The sequence below is a fragment of the Phasianus colchicus genome, chromosome 6 (assembly GCF_987193195.1).
Source record: "Phasianus colchicus chromosome 6, bPhaCol1.hap1.1, whole genome shotgun sequence".
Lineage (NCBI taxonomy): Eukaryota > Metazoa > Chordata > Aves > Galliformes > Phasianidae > Phasianus > Phasianus colchicus.
The window spans coordinates 9,810,320-9,824,124 of record NC_143441.1 but is presented as its reverse complement, the minus strand read 5'-3'; the positions used below and the strand labels follow the sequence as shown (position 1 = coordinate 9,824,124).

Here is a 13,805-nt window from a genome sequence, read left to right as displayed (position 1 = left end):
CTGCTTATTCTGGGGAAAGAGATAGGTAGAGCTGCTTCATCTTCAGATATCAGCATGTAGACAGTGTATCTGAATGAAGGACAGAGAACTATAAACTTTAACTATAGAAAACAAATCATTTTCTTAACATGAACAGAAGCTGATGGTCACATTCAAGGCAACCACTACTTAAACATACAGAGATTAAGAGACTATTCCTGTGGATTAGGCCTGGACAGATAAACACATCAACAAATTACTACGCAATAACTGGACCTATGTGAAGAAGCTAGGATGTTTACTGCCCCTGTGAAGGAATGATTATTAACACACAGAACACCACAACACTGTACAGACATGGTCATCTCTACTCTTCCTTTCTTTGCAAACAGGAGTTGCAAGTAGTCAGGAGGAGTAATGCATGGAGTGTGTTGATTGGGGCTGTGTGAGCTTTGTCTGGGGGGTCCCTGGTTCCCCCACATCAGACATCCTTGAGGACAAAGTTGTGCCATGCTCACTCAGAACAAAGGGGATGAGCTTTATGAGGCAGTGAGCATCTTCCAACTTGGTTGAAATTTAATAGTATGTAGACTGCTACGAGCTATTGCTCATTGATTGGTTCAGCAACTTCCCAGGTAAATATTGGTGTAGTAGCTTAACTCTGTTATTTCTGGCAGTCAAACAGCTGTTAGATAGAGCACAACCAAGCTTTTTGTTTTTCCCCCCACAGAAGTTACATCCTTAACTACTACAGGTCAAACTGCGGACCTCTGATATCAGCCCAGTTACTCAAAGTATATTCAGACAACAAGCCAAAGCATCTTTGTTTTTCAGCTTCCCCAAAACCAGCTTGTACTGATCCAAAAATACCAATGTTTTCAACAGTGTTTTTAATCTTACCTCAACCTTTCTTCTTCTTTCTTACGAAGGCTGAAATCTCGCTGAACCACCTGAAGCACATGCTCTGCTTCTTCATCAGTCAAGCCAGAAAGATCCAGTTTTCTGCCCATTGTACACTCTGTCCTGGATACGAACAGCTATGAAGGAATACCTGAAATTAGAAACAGTAAAAAAAATAAATAAATATGTAAAATAAATTGAAAGAACTGTTATTTTTCACCACAAGCTGAAATCACATCTCTTCAACAAAGAGAAAACTGCTATCATAAATATTGGATAAGAAAATGATTCACTGCAGAATTTTTGAAGTTACATGCATTGAAAGCAATTGCCTTCAGTTTTAAGAAGAAATGCAAAAGGTAAGTATTTGTGGTATTAAATGTTGAGGGAAGACTGCAACGTTGTCCTCCACAAGAAATGCACTAAAATTACTAAACTGAAGTGAGGTTTAGGAATTTCTTAAGATTTTATGCTGGTGGTTTGCAAAATGCAACTTCTGAGACTATGCATGAACTATGAATTTTTTTTTGTTTTTTTATTTTTTAATAATAACCACAAATGGTTTCTACTAGCAATTAAGGATTAGGAATTATTTTAAGATGTCCTCAAAAAAGTGAGCATATACATTTCAAATGCATTTCCCAGAATAACTAGAAGATTTAGAAGGCACTACCACCACAACGTCATTACTTCCCCTTCCTGTGAAAGGCAACAGAGCAAAAATAGTAGCCAAGTTTACATGCAAACTGAAGGCACTATGAAGTCTGAGCTAAAGGAACACAGTACCTTTACTTCATTAATAATCACTTTGTTCTGAGTTGTTTCCTCATGACCTCATTAATTGTGTCTAATGTTAGTAAACTCAGTATTAAGTTCTACAGTTTGATTTATAGAGTTATTTGGGCAATCATAAAGGCGCCCCTCTTCACATTAAGTTACAGTTTCAGAAAGAGTACATCATTTTGGCAAGCCTTTTATGACCTCCTCACAACGTATACAATAAGTAAGGACAAACAGAAGTTCTTGTACTGTATCAAAGAGATAAATACTACTTGGCATCAAGAGTTCCAGACAGTATAGCAATATACACAGACTGTGTGCTTTCTGTACATCCCTTCAATTCAGCTGCTGACTGTGAGCATACATTAGAAGGGGGATATTTAGATATTTACCTTAAATCCTAGGTTAGGTGGGCAGCCCCCTACCTCTTGAGAGCTGGCAAAGAATTCATTTCATGTCTATTTACTTTTAGAGTCACAAAATACCATATGTAAACAAAGCCATGAAAATAAAAACATAGGGAACTCACTGTCTGTATTCCAATATCCTACTAACCTCCAAGGAACTTGGGTTCAGTTTTGTTTTCCCTCAGGAAATCATTTTTCTTCACTTTGCTAAATCACCTCTGATCTGGGAGTATCAGAGGAGTATATAAATATTTATAAACAGTGCTTAAATGTCTTTTTTCAGTAGATCCAGACTAACATCCAGAAATATACAACAGCAAATTCTCCAGAGGAGTAGTGTGGGGGAAAAAAAAAATAGACACCAAAATATTTTACCAGCCTAAAATAACTTCCAGCCTTAGCTGAAATAACTTACACAAGGCAGCTTGCCTTCATTCCTAATCCTTCTTTACTAAATATCAAACTGAATGCGAAATTTAAGCTCTCAGAGACATCAGTGAATAATATAATTCATTAGAAAACTTTTTCTCAACAAATTAACACATTGTAACAGGAAAGCTTAGGCTTATAATACATGAATAGGTATTGTTTGAATAATACACTAATCTTAATAGTGCTTACAGCCTGGTCTAAATCTAATTAAAATTTCCATATTGTAAAAAAAGAATTATTGAATTTAACAGTTTTTAAAAAAAAAACACACAAAAAAAACCAAAAACAATACACAAAATGAAATGCTTTTCAAGAACTGCCATCAACATTTCTGCATTTTATAGCAGAGAAGAGCATCAACAGAAGAATAGAGGATGAGCAGTACATTTCCCAGTCACTCACAGGAAACCTAAGCTGCTTGGACTTGCAGCCTCAGCAGAAGATTAGCATTACATGAGGATGGGAGGAAAAACCCAAACTTCTTCATTTTTTTCCTCTAAGTACCACTTTAAACAGATCCTATGCTTGACACAGAGCTCCACTGCAAAGTATGTTATGCAAATGGTCACACTGAGTATTGTACAACAAATATCTATCGGAGCTTGATGCTGCAGCGAAGAAATCCTCACTAGGAAGGCTGCATTTAAAGTGCTGTATCCACTCCTGGTCCACCAGTAGAAACCAGGCAAGAACTTACTGGGCAAACTCTTAATAGGCAGGGCTACAGAGCTGAAGGGTTGAAGAATCCTTCAAGCAAGGAAAGGCCAGAGTAGGGCTGTTCAGCCTGAAGGACCGATGCGCTGTGGGCCTACCAAGCGCACAGCAGGATGAGACCCCACCAACACCTTTGTCACTGCAGATAAGAATGTTCTACGTGTCTTTTCACTTAGGCACAAGTTGCCATTGTGGTATCACACAATTCCACAACACTGTACTTGTTTGGCTTTGAAATTTTACCCCTATGCACTAATAAAATGGGGTAGAGGAAGAGTCGTATTCTTTCAACGCAGCTACTTGCAGCTGTAGTGTTTCACACCTTCCCTTCATTTGTTCTCAGCTTTAGAAGCACCAGACTCAACACTACAGCTTTTCCATCTTGCACAGCTACTTCACCATTTCCAGTATTTTCCAAGTAGAACGCTGAGAAGAAAAAAAAAAAACTGCCATAATTACATCTTTTGTTGTGCCACCAAATAACTCATCTTTACGAGCCTTACTGCCAGCAGACCCTTGCAACCTATGTTATGACCTACATAATCCTGCTCAATGTCTTGCAGTTATAGTTGGGCATTATCTGCAGCTTTTGCAGAAGTCTTCTAGCACCATAAGAAATTCTTTATCTAACCCTGTCAGTGAAGATTTTGCCCTTTTAACACATAGAAGGCGAAAGGCAAGCCCTTCCTCCACTGCAGAGCTCCTTCACTGTACTGCATACTTCAAAAAGAAGTTGTTTCGTGAATGTCCCAAAGAAATAATCACATTGCCACATTGTTTTTTCAATTTAAATGCCACACAATAGGTAATATCTGAAGTATATGATGGCACACACCTTACTTGCTGACAAAAGTAAATCGCAAGCGTAGAGGGAATCATCTCAAGACAGTTGAGCAAATCAGATCTCATCCAAAATAAATCATTTAAAGAACAATAGTGTCCAAAGTCATTTCCACTACAACGAGTACACCATGAAATCTAATATGAGGTACAATTGGTCAGATTTTATTTTTATTTTTATTTTTTTAAGAATTTCAATGTAAAGTCTACATGCTGCAATAAGCAGCACCTACTTTTCACTGGAAATAAAGTGGGTTCCCAAAATAAAGGGAAAATAAACTCATGGGAAATACAAAACCTCCTCTTCCAATGAAAAATTAATCACAATCCAACTGCCTCTGACATGAGGACTTACATCTGGTATACCATATCTTCAATCAGACATAGAATAAGACCTCATGAAAGAGCTTGTTACTCACTAAGCCCAAGCCAATTTTAACTGAGATTTACTGCATGTATTTCCCAGTCTATAACCAAAGCAGAAAATGATCTTCCTCTCAGACTCACAGTCATCTTAAGTCAGAAAACTGAAGAGCTTGCAGGTTTCTGAGCAGCATTACGTTTGTTGAGCTGGAGGTGGGGTGAAGCTGTGGGTTCAAAACAAAATTTATTCAATCCCTTCTGGAATAAGCATTCCCCCTTTCTTTTATCACTTTAACTGTGTGTACTTTCCTAGGCGAGTGCTGGAATACACTCTCAGGAAGGAAACTGTACAACTTCAAGGTCAGAGGTTAGCACTGTATGCCTCTGAACGTCAACCTATTTATTAAATAAATACTGATTTCATATTATTCCTCCCTCTATCTTATTGTAGTTTAAGCTACTTAAGTTGCTTCAGTACTTTTTTAAAAGAAAAAAGCTCCACTAAAAATCTTACTTTCTTTACAAAAAGAATGGCATCTCTCACCTAAAAGCAAGAAGCAGAACAAAGGCAGAACACAACATATTGAACAGTTAAAAACTATAAAATAATTTGATCTAATAATACTAAATCATAAAATGGCCTGGGTTGAAAAGGACCACAATGATCACCTAGTTTCAACCCCCTGCTATGTGCAGGGTCACCAACCAGCAGACCAGGCTGCCCAGAGCCACATCCAGCCTGGCCTTGAATGCCTCCAGGGATGGGGCATCCACAGCCTCCTTGGGCAACCTGTTCCAGTGCCTCATCACCCCCTGGGTGAAAAACTTCCTCCTAATATCTAACCTAAACCTCCCCTGTCTCAGTTTAAAACCATTCCCCCTTGTCCTATCACTATCCACCCTCGCAAACAGCCGTTCCCCCTCCTGTTTATAATCTCCCTTTGAGTATTGGAAGGCTACAATGAGGTCTCCCTAGAGCCTTCTCTTCTCCAAGAGAAACAAGCCCAGTTCCCTCATCCTTTCGTCACAGGAGAGGTGCTCCAGCCCTCTGATCATCTTAGTGGCCCTCCTCTGGACCCGCTCCAAGAGCTCCACATCAAGTGTTGTTTTTACAGGACAAAGGCCAAAGATTACATTGGAAAACTTCAATTCTGTCACTTATATTTGACAAAATAAAAGTGAATGTCATATTTAAAAAACAACAAACTGAAACCCACCTTCACAAATCCCTATTTGAGCAGGGGATTGGACCAGATGACCTCCAGAGGTCCCTTCCAACCTCAACCATTCTGTGATCCCATGAAATTATGATCATTTTATACTCATATACCAGCCTATAGCTGATACACAAGCATAAGCCCTAGTGGGAATTCAAAACGTGCTATAAAAGCCAAACTCACTGACCAGAACAATCTTTTCACTGTCAACAGCAAACTCCTAAAGGAAAGGCTGATCCAGAATCTGGACTTACCAGAGAACTAAGGATGACAGGTCTCCCAACATAAACTTTTAATGTGTTTCATTATAATTGGTTTCCTAATTCCTGTATACTCCCATTTTACCTCAGTCTCATCTCCTACTGTTTATGTTGGATTTAGACAAACCATGTTCTATTTTCTCTAGTCAGCAGCAACTGCATTATGAAGGAGACAATCAGTCTGACAGCGTTCTGACTGTGAGAGACTGATGATTACTTCTGCCAGAGTGAGGAAGACAGCTTGGCAAGAAAGACAAAACTAGAGCAGTAATGTGCTGAGATGTGATCGTACCGTGGATGATTGGCCTCTCCTCCACGTGCCTTCCATCCAAAGCACAAAGTGCAGCTCATTACCGTGACGGGTTGTCAATGAGCCCCAAGTGAATCATCACAGGTCAGAGAGAAACCAAAACATGTAGCTGGGCCATGCAAGCAACAAACTGAGAGCAGCAAACAGCCAGCAGAGTTTCCCTTTCTTCTTCTGCCACCAAAACCCAGGAAAACAGCACACAGAGACCTCACTGCGGCCTTCCAGCACTTGAAAGTAGCTTACATGCAGGAGGGGAACTGACATTTTACATGGTCTCACAGTGATAAGGGGAAACAGCTTTAAACCAAAAGAGGAGAGATTTAGGTTAGATGTTAGGAAGAATCTCTTTACTCAGAGGGTGGTAAGGCACTGCAACAGGTTTCCCAGAGAAGCTGTGGGTACCCCATCCCTGGAGGCACTCGAGGCCAGGCTGAATGGGACCCTGGGCAGCCTGATCTGGTGGGCAGCAGCCCTGCCCACAGCAGAAGCTTGGAAATGGATGATCTTTAAGATCCCCTCCTCCAACCTGTCATTCCATGATTTGTCCAGCTGGGCTGCACTGGCCTCAACCTCCACCCAACACACGTCAGCCCCAGCTCCAAACATCAGCAGCCCTGTACTGAGATGAAAGAAATAGCAGCTCCTCCTCTGTTCCTTCAAAAGATCCATGGCAGCTCACATCTCATTGTAAAAGGCAGACAGAGAAGACGGGAGTACTTAGAAAAAGGCTCGAGCTCAGCTGAGCCCAGAAAAGCTCAAGAATTTCTCTCCTGCCCAGTGGCAGACTATCTATCTGCTTTGTCAAGGTTAAAAAGAAGCATTTTCCACCTTGCTTTCCAACTCTGCAGAAAGAAATAAAAAATTCATACATAACGAAAAGCGTGTGAGAGAATAAGTCAGGATCTCCCATTTTTCTGTAAGGCATGAAGGATGGCTGATAAGGTCCAACACCATGCAAGCTGCTGAGCATCATGTGACAAGAAGTGTCCTCCTCCAGTGCCACAGTAATCACTATTTGAAAGAGTAGATACATAGGAGCATACCATGGATAAAATTCAACAAACTAGCCAAGAAAACTTAGATCCATTGTGATAATTCTCCCAAAGCCAAGATACCAAAGCATCACTATTGTATAAAGCAGCGATAAGACCCCTCATCCAAGTAATTCGTATCTTCAACTTCCAGAAGGAAACACGGACACAAGAAGAAAAAAGTTTTTGGAAAACCTCAAGCAGTCTGGAAGCACCACGTTTCACCACTACATAGGAACTTAATTTTGCATTTCACTAAAGAGGCAAAATGCTTATGAAAATTTCTTAAGCTTCTCATCATAACTTGAAAGCCATACTGTGATCAAGCAATACAAGCTACAAAAGTAAACAGTTAAATGTATTGTTTGGCTGCTATCAAAAAATCTACACCAACCAGTATATAAACATACCACAGGCACGCTTAAAACACTCTACACAATAAAAAGGATTTTGCCTCCACACCATATGGTGCATTAACTGACACCCTACACCCTTTTTATTAACTATCACCCATCCGAATACCCCTCGATTTGATGCAAGAACTTATATCTGATTGTGACACCATTTCTGTGGGAGCAGAACACAGAATCAGAAACTTGGACTTTTAGAGGTAAAAAAAAATGCTTTCAAGAGTAGTTGCCACATTAAGACTGTCTTGTCTAGTAGCACCAGATGTGAAAACAAATTTAATACAGTGAATCACTGCTAATTCAAACCACTAACAGGAAAACCCACTGCAAATTACTGCATTTTACAGATTAGCAAGTAAATGAACAGCATAAAAAAAGCACAAATGCGTCATAAGACTGTGCCTTCTGCATTCAACCTGACACCTGTGAACTGTTCCTAGCCCTGATTTATGCTAGAGCAAACAAGAATCATAAGGGATACAGCAGAACAAAAAGTGACATCTGTAAAGCCACATCCCAACTCACTGAGACTTGGTGATGAGCTGCAGTTGGTTGATACATAACTCACATATCATGAATGGAAAAAGGGTTTCAGAAGCAGGTTGTGTTGGAATTTTTCAGATAAGCATTTCTTAAGAGATACAAAACGAGCAAAATACAGACAAACCTGTAAAAAGCCTCTGAAATTTGAACTGAGGGCTTGGGTTATCTGCCAGTTGTAGGTAAGAAGAGGCACTGGCTTTGGACATGAGCTCGACTACTCTTCAATATCAGCATAGCACAACATGGAGCCAACCTGAGATCCCAACAATAAACATAAGCCTGAACTTCACAAGTTTATACAAACAAAAACATTTGCATTCAAGCATAAAACCCAGTTAGGCATTTTCTGGAGTCTGACTTCACTGTCATGTCGTGACTTCTGGCTCACTTATATTTGGCTCCAAACCGCAGCATCCTCCCTGCTCCTTTAGATAAGGGAACCAGGGCAGTTCATCTTCTTAAACACTTAGAGAGTCACCCAGATATCTTTGTTCCTCATTCTTTTTGGGTCTCACAGTAACTATCACTTAGTCAACTTGATTGTTAAGCCACCATCTTCAGGAAACAGTTAGGACAACTGTGTAACCAATTAACTTCTTTTTTTCTTTTTTTAAATGCAATTCCCTTTACCAGGGCCCACTCTCAAAGTTGTGAGCATTAGCAGTACAATGAAAGAGCATGCTCCTTTGACGGACCTCCATGATCAACAACATCAGCTTTTTAGATAGAAAGGCGATTTCAGTTTCCTGTTTGATACAGTACCTTTCCCTAATTTTTAGGTGTTGAATATCCTTCATAGGTCCTATGGACCTCAATACAACACTGAGGCCAACTTTCCAATTGAAAGCAGAATCTTAGGTATTTTTCACCTACCACAGGTGCACAGTGGGTGCACTTCCATGGAGGAGTTGCAGACCACTTGGGTTCCACTCATGATCAAGTTTACAGCACTTCATCCATTGACTGTCCTCTTCAATCTGCAATACTAACTACTAACATGGAGCAAGAGTCTGAAGCCTCATTATTAAAAATCAGAACAAAAAGGGGAGAACAATCAGGTCAATCTTCCCTTAGAGCTGAATTGGTTTCTTCTTATTTGGGACTCAGTGACTTCTATGTTTGCATAGAACAACATATAAACTTCCATGCTGCCTTTCAGATTGAATCCAAAATAGATGGTAGAAACCAACATCGCCAGGGTATACCCTTGAGAATCTTCCCCAAAGCTCTTGCAACTGTTTCTAAGATTTGGTGTACCACAAAAGGTACACCAAGCAGTGTGGGGGATGAGAAGTGAGGTGTGAAGGGATCTGTTCTCTTAAGGGAAAAAATGAAATAACCTCTTGCAAGATTACCAATAATTAGAATAATGCATACACTGTACAACATGAGGTATCCCAGGCCAGTATTAGCTATACCTCAGCCAAGAGCACTTGAACCATATGCTAAATCTCCACGCCACAGCAATTAGTGATAATGGTAAGAATCAGCACTTTGCTATACAGACTGCACTGTGACACAACATACAGCCAAAAAGGGACTGAAAAAATCATGCTAAAACGACCTTCTGTGTTAGAGGTAACACCCAATAAGCAAAGAAGCCCTTCTGGTATTAGTTTCAGAAGAAATAAGGCATTTGTTTGCGAAAGCAGAACAGAAAATTCACTCCTCAAATTGTTAACATGTTTTGCTTGCTTTCTTTTCTAAAAGGAAAACAGATTACATACAAACTTCCTCCAAGAACTGAGAGTTGGTTTACAATGGCAGATCCACACACTATTCTGCATGGAGGGGGGTGAAAGGTGTTGGGTAAGTAACTGTTCTGTTATCAAAAAAGAAAAGCACACAATGATTTCAGGCTATTTCCTGGCTTCAAAACTCACTCAAACCAGTGGGAATGCCACAGACTTCAACAGCCTTCGAACAAGACGCGACAGATCGCAATCACAAGATACTAAAATCAATTTTCTATATTAAACTACCTCAGCACCCTCTAGACAGACTTGATCCAGAAAATTATGGCTACATGAAATCAGTTGTCTGCTTATTCTTCTCCATCAGTAAGCAACACACATTGCAGGGAAGAGTCTAGAAAGTGAAGATTCCTGGAACAGCTGCCCAGTAGCTTGGGATTTCAGCAGGTAGGGCAAGCCAGCATCAGCAGAACTCAGGAAGGCCACTTAATTGATCACCATGAGTCAACTTGAGACAATGCCATCTAAAACATCTCACCCAGAAGACTGATCTCCGCAGTGCTTTGTTCCTCCACTTTAGCAAGTGATAATGTTATTTGAAGGCGTACTTTACCCCAGACAACCCAAAATTAATTCCCTATTGTAGTGCTTTATCTTAAAACAACCAGCAGATAGATGTAACTGCAGTAATTTGAATAGCAAATACTAGTGTGAGTTTTTATTTACCTGTTGATGGTCATGAAAGAAAGTAATTGGAAGTAGAAGGAGGTTTCTACTTTAATCTTCTCGGGGAGTAGCAAGACAGTAAAATCCCACAAGATGAAGGCTTTTGTTAGCATAACATTCTTTAAAAATAGAAGAAAAAAAAACAAAACCTTGAATTGTTTTGCTGTTGAAACTTAAATTTCTGGGCCAATATGCATTGATGTGTTCCTGTTCCTAGAACAGTATCTGTAAGATCTAAAAACCTGTGCTTGCAATAACAATGACAATAGCTTCTGACCAGTCCAACCTTTGCAATCCTTATATTCTACTCACACCATGCCAGCATTGTTCAGTGATTCATTGCTGTTTTCCACTATTATGTTCATTCATTTATTTTCTGGAAATGCAGCATTTTTCAATAAGCATTTTTTTTTTTTTTTTTTTTTTTTAAAGTTGGTAGCACAAATTTCTATTGAAGTTTAAATTGCAAACAGGTTGTTATCACTAATCATTTACCACATAAAGGATGGATCTTAATAGAGTGGGTATCACACATGAAGGCAAATTGAGACCTAGCTGTGGCTTGAAATCTTACTTTGCCCTTCTACAAAATTTCCAGCTTATACTGTACATGGGCCAAGTTTCTTTGACAATTTGAACAATAGTACAATATGCTTTCTTTCATGCTGAAATATAGCACTTACCTCTTCTCTACCATAAGGAGGAGCTTCATCTGAATGTATGCTGCTCCAAATCTCTAAATATAACAAACTTGGGGTTGGAGGTAGCTTATTTTCTGTCTGTCAGTGGTTCACAATAAGCCAGATGAATTTATTATCTCTATATATCCACCTAGTAATTAACCTACCTGGACCTAAAAAGCAAATAAAACATTCCACAGAAGGTTGACTTAGGCCATTCAAATAATGGTTTTCCCTAAAGAAAAGGAAAAAAAAAAGTCCCTACAGCTCTCATGGATCTGTTTGACTACTTCCTTTCAACTTATTCAGCTCTCGGAGGGCAAGTCAGGATAGTTTACACTGCCAAACAGCAGCTTCTGGTCTGACAATAGGTCATATCAATGTTGGCAGCAACACAAAGGAGTCCCATTTTCAAGCAGTTGTACTATTAATGAACAATAGCACATTTGGGACATACAGCCTTTCTTCAGCATCACCCATGCATAATTTGAGGATTTTTTCCTTTACATACAAGTTCTCCAAGTGATCTGTTTGCTGCAATTACAGAGTGAAAAAGATGAACCCCTACCACGTTCGTGCATGTGGATACACCCTATACAATCCCAAAACCTGGTTTAGCAATTCTCTGTCAGTGCATTCAGCTCCACACATCATGTTAGGGTGGAAACGGGAAACAAACTTAGGCAAATAAACAGAAGTTTTAGCTTTGCTTTGCTCTTGCTCTGGAGCGTGACTGAGATCCATGCTGGGCAGCGCTGGGCAGGATGAGGGCAGTCTGGGAGGGCAGCGCTGTGTCACAGCACCAGAAGCCGTTTCCAGATGCAAACCCTGGCACGGGGGCAGCGCTCTTCAGGAAGTCTCACGCTGCCGTGAGGGTAATGGGGGTGGAACCGACTTCTGGGAGCTCCCCCAGGCAATCAGCGCGTTGCAGATGTTGAAGTGATGCCCTCCTGTTTGCATCTGCCATACGCGCTGCACTACGTTACCTAACAGATCCCACAAGAGGGCTACAGATTTGCTGCGTGCCTTTCGGATGGCGCACGTGCTTTGATTCAAACCGGTACCCAAGCAGCTAATGGATAACACCACAGCTGGAGGGATCTGGTATAAGGTAACTTTCTCAAGCAGAAGATGCTGTGACAGAGCTGTGTAATAGGCTGGAAGCGGCCAGCACTGACAGCCAGCTTTCAGTGCAGTTCGTGGCAAACCACTACAACCAACAAGAAGCAAAAGGAAAACCTCCCCAGCCTGAGTCAGAAAAACGCCTGGTAATGCACAACCCTTCCCTCCTTTCTCTCTCCAGCCTTTCAGAAAAGGGCTGTCAGAGCAATGAGTAAAAGCTTTTCCTGCCAAATCCTGGCTGTGCTTGTGAAGAACTCCAGGCGCCACAGCACGACAGCTGCCCACCAGAAACGCAGGGAGCAGCGAGATGGTCGGCGTAAGGCAAACGGCACCGCTGGTCAATAAGGACTGCTGGATTTAGACAAGACGCTCCGGCAGGGATGCGCACCTGCTCTAAGGCGTTTGGGGATCTGCTGTGCTTGCGTTACGCTACAACACAACACAAAGCGCAGCACGCCGCACAGCCCTGCTTAATTAGCCTTCCCAAGAAAAGTCAGCCGGAGCCATATGGTATTTTCCTCGGCAGTTACGATAAACTGACCTTGATACTAGGAAAACGCACGCTCCTCTGACTGAGGCAGGAATTACACGCGCGGAGCCCTGCGATGCGTTGGCAGAAAGGCGGCAGAGGAGGCGGACGCGCTATCCCCAAACCCTCGGCGCTCCCGGAGAAGTTAATCAAGAGTAAAACACCCCATTAAAGCCATCGCGAGGAAGCGCCGCAGACGAACGACCGCGGCGCGCTCAGCCCCAGCCCCGCGCCCAGCCGGCGGCCGGGCACCGCCGGGCACCGCCGCCCGCAGGGAGGGCCGCAGCGCGGCGCCGGGCGCGGCGCAGCCCCGGAGGTGCGGACCCGGCGCGGCCAGGCCCCTCGGGACGCCCCCGGCCCGCGGCACTCACCTCGCCTCGCCTCGGCCGCACCGACGCAGGAGGAAGGCGTGCGGCAGCCGCTCCGCGCTCGGGGCACAGCGGCGGCCGATCCCGCCCCGTCGCTCAGCGCGTAGTGCCCCGCTCCGCAGCGGCGCGAGCACGCAGCCGCCTCCCCGCGCCGCCGCCGCCGCCGCCTGCCGCTGCGGTGCCGAAGACGGCAGCTCCCGCCGCGCCCCCGCCGCTCACCGGCACCTGCCCGGGCGCCGGCGGCCAATCGGAGAGCGGGGGCCGGCCGCGGGGCGGGCCGAGCCGGGAAGGCGGGGGTCCGGAGGGTCGGGGCGCCGCTCGCTGCCGCCCGCCTCGCGCCCGTCTCGGGGTCTGCTCGCTTCCCCCGGCCCGGCACTTCGCTTCGCTGTGTGGACGAGGAGCGTCCGTCCCGGCGTCGGTTACGGCCGCAGGGTGTAGGCCACGAGTGCCGTGTACGAAATGGAGTTGGGGCGAGCCCAGAAAGTCGCGCGGCGCCAGAG

The 13,805-nt window shown here is 42.9% G+C and overlaps 1 protein-coding gene across 6 annotated transcripts in view; it reads right to left on the bottom strand.

Annotated features, from left to right (window-relative positions):
* MYRIP (myosin VIIA and Rab interacting protein) overlaps positions 1-13,478 on the bottom strand; it is a 202,347-nt gene extending 188,869 nt beyond the window's left edge. For 3 of the 6 annotated variants that reach the window (XM_090142402.1, XM_090142405.1, XM_090142404.1), the window contains exons 1-2: positions 13,314-13,478; positions 880-1,030 (exon numbers count right to left, since the gene is read on the bottom strand). In XM_090142402.1, the coding sequence (XP_089998528.1) occupies positions 880-989 (110 nt within the window). In that variant the 5' untranslated portion in view covers positions 990-1,030; positions 13,314-13,478. Of the gene's footprint in view, positions 1-879; positions 1,031-12,949; positions 13,012-13,313 lie in introns of those variants that run through there. The other 3 variants (XM_090142403.1, XM_090142407.1, XM_090142406.1) reach the window with 3 other exon arrangements.
* Between the last annotated feature and the right edge of the window lie 327 nt (positions 13,479-13,805).